This window comes from Cydia splendana, chromosome 3, assembly GCF_910591565.1.
Source record: "Cydia splendana chromosome 3, ilCydSple1.2, whole genome shotgun sequence".
NCBI classification, from domain to species: domain Eukaryota; kingdom Metazoa; phylum Arthropoda; class Insecta; order Lepidoptera; family Tortricidae; genus Cydia; species Cydia splendana.
In genome coordinates, this window is record NC_085962.1 from 15,600,826 (window position 1) to 15,614,848 (window position 14,023).

General features: G+C 40.6%; 1 protein-coding gene across 2 annotated transcripts in view; it reads left to right on the top strand.

The window, feature by feature from the left end:
- Window positions 1–9,510, top strand: part of LOC134806816 (gamma-aminobutyric acid receptor alpha-like) — a 63,432-nt gene extending 53,922 nt beyond the window's left edge. For both annotated transcript variants that reach the window (XM_063780203.1, XM_063780204.1), the window contains 5 exons: window positions 2,423–2,550; window positions 2,706–2,891; window positions 6,457–6,588; window positions 7,328–7,502; window positions 9,347–9,510. In XM_063780203.1, the coding sequence (XP_063636273.1) occupies window positions 2,423–2,550; window positions 2,706–2,891; window positions 6,457–6,588; window positions 7,328–7,502; window positions 9,347–9,510 (785 nt within the window). The remainder of the gene's footprint in view (window positions 1–2,422; window positions 2,551–2,705; window positions 2,892–6,456; window positions 6,589–7,327; window positions 7,503–9,346) is intronic.
- Window positions 9,511–14,023: the final 4,513 nt, after the last annotated feature.

Sequence of the window (14,023 nt, forward strand, 5' to 3'; positions counted from 1 at the left end):
CCAATATCGCGGTGCGGTGCGATAGTGTGTTACGGCCTTAACGGACTTATTACGTACCCATCCACTCGATCGAAGTTGATCGAACATGAAACAAGCCTCGAATTGGATCAAAGTCGCGGTCCGGTACGTTTAGGTAGAATAACTCCGCGAGCCCTTACTCTGCTTTTTGCTAGTTTATATATGCAAGACTAACGTTTGAAAAACTAATTCACTGTTACACATTAATTACAATAATTACCAAGCTTTTACGACGTGAAAAGTTTGAAAAACACTGCGACTGCTGACACTGAGCGAGAAGGAAATAACAATTAACACGCGTTCGACAAGGATGACGGTCAGGGCATGAAGTAATCTAGATCCGAATGGGGTTGGCAACTGTCAAAGGTTTGCCTAGATGGCGCCATCATAGCTTGCCCCTTTTTCTATGAGATTTGGCTTAAAGAGCAGAGGGGCTACCGCGAAAACCGAAATTCGCAAATTGCGGGGATCTTACTCTTTTACTCCAATGAAGGCGTAATTAGAGTGACAGAGAAAAATGCCCGCAATTGACGATTTTCGGTATTGGCGGTAGCCCTACTGGCATCCAGGGTATTAAAAAAACAAAAATTTGACACAATTCTAGGGATTGACGGGGCAAGCTATGATGGCGCCATCTGCTAAAAACTTCCACCGGCCAACCCCATTGTCAAATGTGAGAGCGCTATCCTGTGTTGCCAGTAGTGTAAACAGAATTACCCGAACGTCTGAAATTTATTTCGTGAATCGGAAGATATTGCTAACGAATAATTAAAAACGACGTGTTATTGTAAAATTTAAGATAAAATACATATATATAAAATTATAAAATTAATAAGAAATATTTTAACTTATTAATCATAGGTATAATGTACCCATGTAACATGTTATGTTGAAATAAAGTGGCAATGTTATTGTGACGTAGGCCCGTGTCACTCTGGGAAGAGAAGACCATGTTTTATTAGACCATGACCAAGGCCTGTTCACTTCCTAAGAAAGTTATGTCCCCAAATAATTGCGCATGTGTGCGCCTTAATCTTCTATGTGTGCGTTGGCCTCCGGGAAAAAGTTGCGAGTAATAAAAATAAAACATTTTTCTACAGCAACATTGCTCCCAACTCTGATTTAAATTATCACGAATTTTATACAATATTAATCATAAAACGGGACTTAAAACGCTTAAAACTTAATTACATGCGATTAAGTTTTATAATGAATATTTGCTTCCAACTGTCTTTATCAATGTTCATAAAATATATGGAGGGTAGGTACGTCTACCCACCATAATAAAAAATATATTTGTCAATGACTCTGTCCAACTGCTGTGGTTAAAGTTCATAACGAAAATTTTATTTATTAACTCTTTAAATAATACATACAACGTGTACCGCTACGTACCACTTAAGACTGTAAGTCTGTACCTACATGGATTACAGCAATGCACATAGAAAATGTGCTAAATGCGGAGCAACGGCTGTTGAAGCAGCCAGAGTGAAATTTACAACTTTAGTGGGTTCAGAAGGAACCGAGTCATAACGCATCTGGAAAGCGTATTAATTAACCGTGAAGAAATGTATGAATACAAGTTGGAAATCTGTGTAAAATGCCGTATGTAAAGTGTAGTGTATCTGTGTGTAAAGTGTAATAGGTAGGCATGCCTAATGTTATTTGTATAAAAGGTACTGAAAACTTTGTGAATGCGCTTTATTAATGTCTATTTTTTTATTAAGTTACCAGTTGCCAGTTTTCAGTGTATATTTTTATATGTAAAACATTTTTTAATAAATAATATATATAATGTTATAAACATAAACATGCCTTTTATTTAAATCAATTGATAATACCACAAACAAGGGGTAATATTTGCATCTTGCATATATTTCGTGATATGAAGATAACAAATATGTTTATCAACAGAATTACTACCTACCAATACCCGCCAGGCTAAACCGGTTGTCAACTTTAGTTCCATTGGTACACAAAGACGGCGCCACTAGTATAAACGTATAAACGGTTGGGGACATTTTTTTGTATGGAGTTACCGTTCTTCTCCTAGTGAGTATTATATTCTTTGACCATGACCAACTCTAAGGGTGAGCAGTGTGTGCTGTGAGGTTTACCGGTTCGGCCACTGGTGGATTTGGTAACTTTTTGTTTAGTGTATGATACCTATCTATTTCAGTTTATATTTTATGTATAGTAGTGTGACTATTAAAAAAAAAATATTTCAATAAATCCTTTGATTTGGTCCCTAGTTGGGTAGTAGCTATATTTATGTTACCACTTTATAGTTTATTAAGTTATGGTTTCAAATGGCTAATTTTGCCCCACGAATCAAAGTAACCCTAAAAGTCTGCGGTAGATTAAACAACTGTTAAAAATATTAATACGTGTAATTTTTGCGCAGGAGATTTTTCCGTGCTTCAAGTATCGTTCAACCTGCAGCGACACACTGGGTACTTCCTCATACAAGTATACGTACCGTGCATCCTCATCGTAGTCCTCTCCTGGGTATCCTTCTGGATACACCGCGAGGTAACCTATGTAGTAATAAAATAACGATATTATACATGGTGTTGTAAAATCAGCACCTGGTATATATTTTTACACAAAACTGCCTAAGTGATCTGATTGTTATTGATCTTGCATAGGTACACATTGTTGAGTGTTGACATTATTATGCATTTTAGGCAACGTCGGATCGCGTGGGCTTGGGGATCACAACCGTGCTGACCCTGTCCACCATAAGTCTGGACTCTCGAACTGATCTGCCCAAGGTGCGATACGCGACGGCGCTGGATTGGTTTTTACTCATGAGCTTCTTCTACTGCATCGCCACTCTTCTTGAATTTGCTGGCGTCCATTACTTTACCAAGGTAATAAGGTAGAGTAAGGTAGGTAGGTAACGTTAAATTTCTATGAAATTATGACGTATAAATGACACTTGCACTGCGTGTCCTCTCAAAATCGTTGCAGACTTTTCTTAGTCTAACTCTACTCGTCTTGCATCAGTTAGCCTAACCACGACTGCCTTAGCAGTGTCAAACTGACATATTCGCTATTAACGTCTGTGTAACTTACTTTCTATATGTATATCTCGCTTGCACTCATAAGAGTACGAGCGAGATGCATAGAAAGTAAGTTCTTACACACACGGTATCGAATATGTCAGTGACAAACTGGTGGTAGCTGTAGTTATAGGCGGGGGAAAAAACTTGAATTGTTCGAGAATATCACATTGTGTCCTACAGTATATTTGTGTTTGGAATACAATAGAACACTATTTTGGAATGTATGTGTAAAGTTATCTCTAAAAAATATACTGAGAATTTTCAAAAAAAAAATATTTAATTTATAGTTTTTAATAAGTTGTAAACATCAAATTCTACAGTAGGTAGTGATATTTTATTCAAAGGGCATAACCAGGCGTGTCTCACTCCGCGATTTCGTCGCGTCGCAACAAGTAGCTACAAGTAGGTACATCCGTTCCACGCCAATTTTGGTGGCTAGCCCTTGGCCGCGCGTGGCGCTTGCGACGCCCTGTATGTATGAGCGCGCGAAGCGCGCTGAATGTCGGGCTTCGCCCGACCTTTAAGTGCGAAGGGCGCCGGAGGCGCCCTGTATTTAAGGCGCGCGAAGCGCGGTGAATGTCGGGCTTCGCCCGACCTTTAAATGCGAAGGGCGCCGCAGGCGCCCTGTATGTAAACCGCGCGAAGCGCGCTGAATGTCGAGCTTCGCCCGACCTTTAAATGCGAAGGGCGCCGCAGGCGCCCTGTATGTAAACCGCGCGAAGCGCGCTGAATGTCGGGCTTCGTCCGACCTTTAAGTGCGAAGGGCGCCGCGGGCGCCTTGCATATAAGGCGCGCGAAGCGCGCTGAATGTCGGGCTTTGCCCGACCTTTAAGTGCAGAGGGCGCCACAGGCCCCCTGTATTTAAGGCGCGCGAAGCGCGCTGAATGTCGGGCTTCGCCCGACCTTTAAATGCGAAGGGCGCTGCAGGCGCCCTGTATGTAAAAGCGTCGCGCGCTGAATGTCGACCTTTAAGCGTGACTAATACTATTCATATGTGCCAGCGGCACTCGGTCGGGGTCCAAGACCCGCCTCCCCGACCAACCTCCCTAGAAGTGACTCCAGGGTATATATATATATACGCGACAGGAAAAATTTCGATAGCGCGATGTAGAACATTCCAATTTCGAATATTTACTGACGCCTAGTTTTGGATTATATGATACTTGTGTTTCCTCGATGTGTTTGTGTCTATCTATAGAAATTAGAAATAATAATTTGAAAAATGGCCATTATTTTCTTTTTTTTTTCAGGTAAACGATATCTGAGGACCCGCGAGGCCCCTTAACGCGCATCTCAAGTGAAATTTGGACAAAACGGTCGCCATCTTCATTTTCTTTATTTTTGACCCGATCTTGATGAAATTCGATATTTGAGGGTACGAGAGGCCCCTTAACCCGAATCTGTAGTCGAAATTTAACGAAACGGCCGCCATCTTGATTTTCTTTATTTTCGACCCGATCTTGATAAAAATCGATATCTGAGGGTCCGAGAGGCACCTTAACATGAATCTGAAGTCGAAATTTCACGAAACGGACGCCATATTTATTTTCTTTTTTTTCGACCCGATCTTGATGAAAATCGATATCTGAGGGTCCGAGAGGCCCCCCAACACGAATCTGAAGTCGAATTTTCACGAAACGGCCGCCATCTTGATTTTCTTTATTTTCGACCCGATCTTGATGAAAATGTATATCTATGGGTCCGAGGGGCCCCTTAACAAGAATCTGAAGTCGAAATTTGACGAAACGGCCGCCATCTTTATTTTCTTTATTTTCGACCCGATCTTGATGAAAATCGATATCTGAGGGTCCGAGAGGCCCCTTAACAAGAATCTGAAGTCGAAATTTCACGAAACGGACGCCATATTTATTTTCTTTTTTTTCGACCCGATCTTGATGAAAATCGATATCTGAGGGTCCGAGAGGCCCCCCAATACGAATCTGAAGTCGAAATTTCACGAAACGGCCGCCATCTTGATTTTCTTTATTTTCGACCCGATCTTGATGAAAATGGATATCTATGGGTCCGAGGGGCCCCTTAACAAGAATATGAAGTCGAATTTAACGAAACGGCCACCATCTTTATTTTCTTTATTTTCCCCCCGATCTTGATGAAAATCGATATCTGAGGGTCCGAGAGGCTCCTTAACACGAATCTGACGTTGAAATTTAACTAAACAGCCGCCATCTTGATTTTATTTATTTTCGACCCGATCTTGATAAAAATCGATATCTGAGGATCCATAATGAGGGGTACAGTACAGTTAAATGACAAGTTTTTGGAACAATAATCGTTTTTATTCGTTTAATTTTCTATCCTAATCAGTTTTGCGTTATAAAATTACTAGGTAATATTTCTTTTGTCAAAAATATTTTGCTAAAATATTAATAATACTTAATTTGATTTGCCGACTTCGTTGAAAAAAATGTGACGTCACACCAGGGGGGGAGGGGTTTGTCAAATGTGACCAAGTGTGTCAAGGAGGGCGGAGGGGTCAAAAAACCTAGAAATTCGTGTGACGTAATTAATGGATGACCCCTGATGTCAAAATTATTACTGGGATCATTTAGATTCTTAGTGAAAATCGCCCTCGAAGTTTGTAATCTTGTGTTTTCACCCCGGTTTACGGTAGGTATGTATAAAACCCGAAAGTCATATGCTCTATCTAACAGGTACTTACGTTATCTGTTCTACGCATGTTCGCGCAAAAGTGGCGGCGTTTTTAAAATAGTAGTCTCAAAGCACTTGTTTTATTTCCGATATTTTTTTGGTAAAGTGTGTTAAATAAACGGACGATTGTAGAAATATTTCGATCTGGTGTAGGTTTAAGTAAACTAGTTTTTTACGCAACATAAAACAAAAAATACGCTTTAATAAATATATCTCATTGTATCTCAGTTGGTGACAGTTTCCATGTGAATAAAGATTTATATTTAGACCAAATTATCAAATTTTCGAATTGTGTAGGATTTGCTATACCTATCGATTGTTTGAAATTAGATTGAGCTTATTTTACACAGCTCACAGGAAATTCTCGGGATTACTATGTTCTTAATCATGAACTGACTTAAGAAATATAATTTATACATCCTCCTGATCTGACTGTAGGACTTGGTCAGTATAGCGTTCTAAATATCGTCATTAATTTCCAGAAGAGCACAATTACGGCACTGGGGATTATCGTACCGTGGGCATATGTAAACCCTAAATATTGATTAGAAAAAGCTGTCGGAACTGTAGGAATTGATGCAAGGAAAACTTTTTCTTCCCCTGCCTATTATTATCAGTGGTAGACAGCAACCGTTTTTTTTCTCACCTTTTACCTATTATCTTACAAAATGACTACGTATATACCCATTATCTTGATCAGGTCGGCTCTGGCGAGATCGTGATAGACGACGCGGAATGGGAAGAACTAATCGAGGAGGTGGGGGGCGACGCGTTTGCCGCGCGACAACTCGCCGCTCGACGCCGGAGTTCCGCCAGATCCGCTGCCAACTACGTGAGCACTCTGAATTTATTAAAATAAGCTTCCCACTCACAATATCCGGGATACTCGCTCAGGTGGGAATTTTTTTTTTGGTAGTGTCTGCGGAAAAAGAAGTGTCGTGCGTGGCATGTATGGAGCCCAATACATTCCTCGACTCTTCTCTTTCCGAACAGACTCTATATATGTATTATGCCCGAATAGGTACCGTTATAGGTGATAATATCTGGGAGACCGAGCTTTGCTCGGAAAACATATAAAAACTCAAAAATGCGCGTTTTCCCATAGATAAGACCTAGCTATATCGATTTATCGCCCCCGAAAACCCCCATATATATAGCAAATTTCATCGAAATAGTTAAAGCAGTTTCCGAGATCCCCGAAATATATAAATAAACAAGAATTGCTCGTTTTAAGGTATTAGATAGATAGTTAGATTCGATTTGAGTGCTGATAAAATAAATATTTAATTTTGACACTTTTTGAATAACACCACGGGCAAATCTCCCTACACAAAATAACATCTCTCAAAATTATTTGCATATGCTTCATCCCCTGCAGAGTCGAGATATATGCTCGCAACAAATTACCTAGGTAGCTACTTCTCCTGGCCTTCGAGTCCTTGATGCAGGCATATAGCCTTAAGATGCTTAGTATCTAGGCGTAAACACATTATTGTAAGTGCATAAGTAGGCCACATAAAAAAAATTCAGAACATAAAATACAAAGGCAAACTCACAAACATTTTTTCCAGAGTTTATCTCTGCCGCAACAAAGCAACTGTTCCGCGGAAGCCGGCTCTGAGCCCGTGATCCGACTGACCATGGAACGCACCACACAGACGGAGTCGCGCGTGCCTGGCTGGCGGCAGCTGCTGTACTGCCTCGCCGGGGACGACCTTTACCGGAGGAAGCGTCAGGTCGAAGCTGGTGAGGACTTCCATCTACCACCAAGCAACTATTAAACAGCCTTTCTTTTTCTTCCATCAAGTAACTATAGGTACTATACGAGGGGCGTTCAATATATAATGAGAATGAGATACAAACTCTTTAAATATTAGGAAAGTAAATACTGGCCAGTAAAGCTAATCTACCTAGCTGATTGCTATGAAAAACAAAACTAACTGCTTTTGTTTTAAAAAAAAATACGGCGATTTCTTTGCGATGCTATTGAGTACGTTAGCGAAAATGGAGAAAATTGAACTGCGCGCCGGTATCAAATACTTGTGTTTGAAATTTTTTTCTACGGACCAAGTCAATTTAGATTTACGGGACACTTTAAGGTCTAATGCTCCTCCGTATTCGACAGTCACACGTTGGTGCGCCGAATTTAGACGTGGAAGAACATCGTCCATGGATGACCTCCGCTCCGAACGCCCTACTACAGCAGTAACTGAAGAAATTGTGAAAAAAGTCGAAAACTTAGTTTTGGCGGATCGTCGTGTCACGGTTCGTTGTATTGCTGAAAATATAAGGATTTCAACGGGGAGCGTGCATAATATTTTACATGAACGCTTGGGTATGAAAAAGGTATCAGCGCGTTGGGTACCCAGAATGCTTACTGACACGCAAAAACAAACTAGAGTCTAGAGTCGAGATTTGTCAAGAACTTTTTTTGGCGCGATTTATAACAATGGACGAAACATGGTTCCATCATTACGACCCTGAAACGAAACTGCAGTCTATGACATGGAAAAGGCCATCATCTCCAACTCCGAAGAAATTCAAGGTGGGCCCATCTGCCGGTAAGGTCATGGGCTCTGTTTTTGGGATGGTAAAGGGGTCGTAATGATTGAGTATCTCGTGCATGGAGCCACTATTACGGGCACTTTATATGCCAAACAAATAGCAACATTGCGCAATGAGATCCGTGAAAAACGGCGAGGTAAACTCTCGAAAATTGTGTTGTTCCATCAGGACAATGCACCGGCACACAAGTCCGCCGTTGCAATGGCTGCAATACGTGATGCTGGGTTCGATATCCTTAAGCATCCTCCGTATTCACCAGACCTCGCCCCTAGTGATTTCTACCTATTTCCAAGATGGAAGGAATACCTAAGAGGCAAGAAATTTGAAGACGACGACGCGGTAGTCGCTGCAGTACAAGATTTTTTAAGTACTCAAGATAAAACATTTTATAGAAATGGAATTTTAAGTTTAGAAAAAATATATACTAAGTGTATTATGCTAAAAGGTGACTATGTCGAAAAATAAAATAATATTTAATAAAAGTTGTATATAACATACTCATTCTCACTTTTTATTGAACGCCCCTCGTAGACCTACCGCTTATCTCAGGCGATTGGGTAAGAGATCGCGATGTGATTTTCTAATTGAACACATTCATTGCCAAGCAGCCAAACAAGACGTCCGCGCCAGGCCACAATTTCTCATATAAAGCAATAGTACCACGATCCATAATAATTATACTTACAGAAAACCTGACTGACTTGACCGCGGTTTGAAAGACGAGGGCCACTTCAGTTAGTATGTAGGGTAAATCGTCAATTACTGGCCACCGGCTAATAACTGGCCACCCTAAACTAAAATTTAAATTCACAAACAAAATTCATTTTAGTTTAAGGTTTCAATAACTGGCCACCCTCAATAACTAGCCACCTCTTATACTAAAATGAATTCTGTTTATAGGTGAATAGAATTCATTTTTAGTTTAGGGTGGCCAGTTATTAACAGGTGGCGAGTTATTGACGAAGTACCCTATTTTTTACTAAAATTGTGTTCAAAAGCTACCGCTGACATTTCTTTCCCCGTAGGAATGCGTGGCCACATCAACAGCGTGTCGCACATCGACCGTGCCGCTCGCGTCCTGTTCCCGGCTTCGTTTGCGCTTCTCAACCTCTTCTACTGGCTCGTATACGTGTTCTCCGCCACTGATTTCGCCTGGAGTGACAACCCCATGAACTCGCTGTCTCATTAAGCTCCACTTGCACTATCCCACTAATCCGGGGTTAACCGGTTAAACCGTTAACACAGTGTCAAATTGTACTGGTAACCATGGTAATTCCAGGTTTAATCGGTTAACCCCGGGTTAGTGAATGGTGCAAGTGGCCCTAAGAATAAAGAGGATGACGTCACGTGACCGTCTTTCCCTATACACGTGGTCCCCATTTTCCCCTCTCTCTCTCTCTCTCAGTGTTTAAAATCATTGTATCATTGGTCAGTAGGTAGTGGTAGGTACGAGTTCTAGTTAATTAACCAACAAGAAAGAAGTACCTAGGCGTTTCGCGAAACTACCTAAAAGTAGGTAGTAGGTCTAGTTTGTAGCTAACACGAGTGCTTGACCAAATCACACCAAATTCAGTCGTAGGTTGTAGGCGTCTTAGACCAAACCTGTTTTGTCCGATCGCGTTGGGAATAACTAATTTAGAATGGGACAGTCTAAGAAGTAGGTGCATTAATAATTAAATGATAATGTACAAGGTATAGAACTACACCTTACATTATCATTTAATTATAGGTGTATCCACTGTAGGTATTCGGGTAATTTCGGAAATTGGCTAATCCCGGAAATCATTTTCCGTTCTCATATTCCGTGATAATGAATTGTCCGCCACTTTTTAGTATGATTTTTTTCTTTCGGAATTACCCGAATATATATACTTATATATGTAGGACCCTGACACCAGAAAGACGTATTGCAGCGTTATAGTACATTATTTTAGACGCCTGTATAAAATCGATTAGCAATGTTGAGCTACGTATTATTTGGTTGTAACAAAATAAATAAAGTTGTGTAGAGAGTAACTCCGTCTATTGGCGCATTGTTGAAATAAAGTTGCGTAGAGAGTAACGCCATCTATTGGCGTGTTGTTGAACTGAGATGACAGGTAGAAGGCTTTGGAACGTCGAGAGGTTTCTCTCGAGTGAGCGTAGGCACGAGTTGGCGTTTTTGTCGGTATGTTGGTAGACTGGTCGAGCAGGTTTGCCAACTTGACTGAGGCGGGAGCGGAGAGGCTCCGCCGCTGGTAGTTCTTCTTGATCGGACCGCGCTAGAGATCGGACGTACTCGTTAGCCAACCTCGTGCCTAACTCGCCGCGTTCCTGAAGGCTTATACCTGAAGGATTATTCTGATAGCTTATAGAATCCCGCGTTCTTTAACCATTTAGCTAAGTGTTTTATTTCAATTGTTATTTTGATTTCTTATGTTTCATTAGAAGCTTACTTTTGTGAAATAAAGAAAGGATGTGTTATGTGTTGTTTTGAAAAGATGTGTCCCGCTGAGTTTGTTGCCGGTCCCATATAGGGCTAAATCTTCTCAGGTCAGAGGTGTACGGTTGGAGCCGGCCTAGTTTGAATTGAATAAAGATTGAAACGGTTTCATGTGATCTTTTTATTTTCAATTTTACCAGTCAACATCTTAATAGCAATTAGTTATTTTTATCATTTAGTTCTGAAATATAGTAGGCACTAGTATGGTTAACGAGTCAGTAAGTTTATTTCATGCACTGGTAGCAATGGTAGCATACTGGTTTAGCTGTGAAGTAATACATCTAGTTACTACCCCCACGCGCCCACCGCTTTTAGGACCATCGGTATTCGACATCAGAAGTGGGATGGATGCAGAGTTTCATGTATTGCTTAGACAGCCACCTGGGAGTGTGGTGTATTTCCATGTATTTCTGGTGACCTACATTCCATAATCTGGACACGTGGTAATGGCAAGCTCACGTGTCTATGTCTAACCTTTATTGAAAGGTGAGTGTAATTCATTGTTATTTGGTGAGAATTATTGTGAAATTGTGATTGAGGCAGTCGAGCATAGGGGTCGTTACGTGACGTCATCTCTGGGATCGTTACGTTTCTTTGTAATTAATTTTTATAATCCATTTAAATCGAAGCGATCTTGAGTTATTTTGATTTGAAATCCATACTGTTAATTAAAACCAACTATCGGCTATCGCGACGTGATATTATTTCATCGCTCACTTGCGAATCTACCCTCAATAATTGATTTTTCATGAAAATACAATTAATTTTTATAATCCATTGACATCTAAGTGATCTTGAATTATTTTGATGTGAAATCCATCCAAAACCAAATATTGGCTGTCGCGACGTGATATTATTTCATCGCTCACTTGTGCATCTACCCTCAACAATTATTCTTATTATTATTTTTCATGAAAATACAATGCACCGTTAGAAATTGATCCTGCTGATTTGCCAATGCTATGCGTTTAGTAATTAATAAAATTGCTACAAATTATTGCCCGTAATACCGTGATAGATCACAAATCGTGCATACTATGGAAACATGAGCTACGCATATGAAAATTAATGTTAGTGTCCTGCAGCCCGAGCTGAGCCAACTTACAGACACCATTACGCCCGTGACACAGAAGCAGCTGTGCAGTATCATCTGTGCTGGAGATTTGGAAATAAAAGGACAGGTTTAGTTCTAATTGTTTATTAGTGAATTTTATTTTGAGTGTAATGGCGAAGCATAACAGTCGAACGTAACTAATAAGCTGTCACTTTTCGTATTGGCCCCTTTTACCGTGTTACTTATTTTTGGGACACGTGTTTGTTTGTTCATAGAAGGAAATAAAACGCACTCAATGAAGTTTAAATTTTATTCTGAGATTTTTAAAGTCCCGTATCCTATGGCAACATGTCTTTTGTGTCCGCTACTAGGTCACATTCACAAACCCTGAAGTTTAGCCTGCATACATGATAAACCTGATACCGTGCTAATGATGATTTCAGTAACAGCCAGCTATGTTAAACTACATCGTGCATCTCGCCATCTGCCGCAGCAACGGCAACTGCAAGGCGGAAAGCATCAGCCTTCGTGCTTGGGTTGGACTTCACCACCACCTTTGACTGGGACGCGTGCATCATGCTTTATTAATCTGGTGAGCAGTTCCCATTTTGTTGGGATTATTTTGAGAGGATTTACTTCTGCATAGAAGTTTTGAGCGAGTTTCTGTTGTTAAAGCTAAAGTAGAAAGCTGAGTTTCTGTTGTTAAAGCTAAAGTAGAAAGCTATCTTTAGTGATTTTGATCAGTGATGTTCAGTTTCAGTTGATCAGTTGACGCTGATAGTACCAATGGTTCCGAGTAACATGATTTAAAGAACCGTTTTTATTTTCTTTTTGGAATTCACTCTTAACATTGTTTTTGCTTTCGATGGACTGAAAGCTTGTACTTTCGAAGGACTGAAAGTACGCCCGATGGACTGGGCACTAATGTTTTGCTTTAGATGGACTGGGTATTGTTTAGTGACCGCATCAGAAGTGCCGGAGCATGTAAGAGGTGCACGTGGTCTGCTTTTTATGTGCAGAATGCTCTTTCCAAGGAGTAGCACTTACGCGGCTGAGATGGTTACTTCTGACGAGGGTCTGGTATCTACTGAAGGACTGGCAATGCACCGAAGGACTGGTGTTGTTTTGTTTATGTACTGTGTTCATATGAGTAAAATTGGCATTATCAAATCAGAATATTATTTGTTTTAAGATGTCTTACAAAAATTTAGATCACATATGACCAAAGATTTTTTTTTAATGCCAGATAATTTCCCCGTAAATTGATATTGATGACAATAGTAGTGATACTGTCGAGCAATGAATTAGAGCTGTTGTGATTTGTGTTTTTGATGTTTGAGATTGTTCTGTTTTCACATAAATTTGAGAGTATCCGCCAGATGGAGGCGATGATTAATGGAGTGTATCCGCTAGATAGCGGCGATGATTACTGATTATTTTTATTAAGTCGTTGCTCGATGGACTATTTTTGACTAGAGAATTGAGGAGTGTTAAAGTAATTTTGAACAATCATTTTTTCTGGTTGGATTGATAACAAAGTTGATTTTAATAGTAATTTGAGTGAGACCCAAATTGTGGGTCAGGAATGACCGAGCGATGAGATACTGTGCTGAGTATTTTGTTACAGAATCAAATGCATACACCCACACACGAGGACGTGTGTAGCGCAGGACGGCCGTGTAGGACCCTGACACCAGAAAGACGTATTGCAGCGTTATAGTACATTATTTTAGACGCCTGTATAAAATCGATTAGCAATGTTGAGCTACGTATTATTTGGTTGTAACAAAATAAATAAAGTTGTGTAGAGAGTAACTCCGTCTATTGGCGCATTGTTGAAATAAAGTTGCGTAGAGAGTAACGCCATCTATTGGCGTGTTGTTGAACTGAGATGACAGGTAGAAGGCTTTGGAACGTCGAGAGGTTTCTCTCGAGTGAGCGTAGGCACGAGTTGGCGTTTTTGTCGGTATGTTGGTAGACTGGTCGAGCAGGTTTGCCAACTTGACTGAGGCGGGAGCGGAGAGGCTCCGCCGCTGGTAGTTCTTCTTGATCGGACCGCGCTAGAGATCGGACGTACTCGTTAGCCAACCTCGTGCCTAACTCGCCGCGTTCCTGAAGGCTTATACCTGAAGGATTATTCTGATAGCTTATAGAATCCCGCGTTCT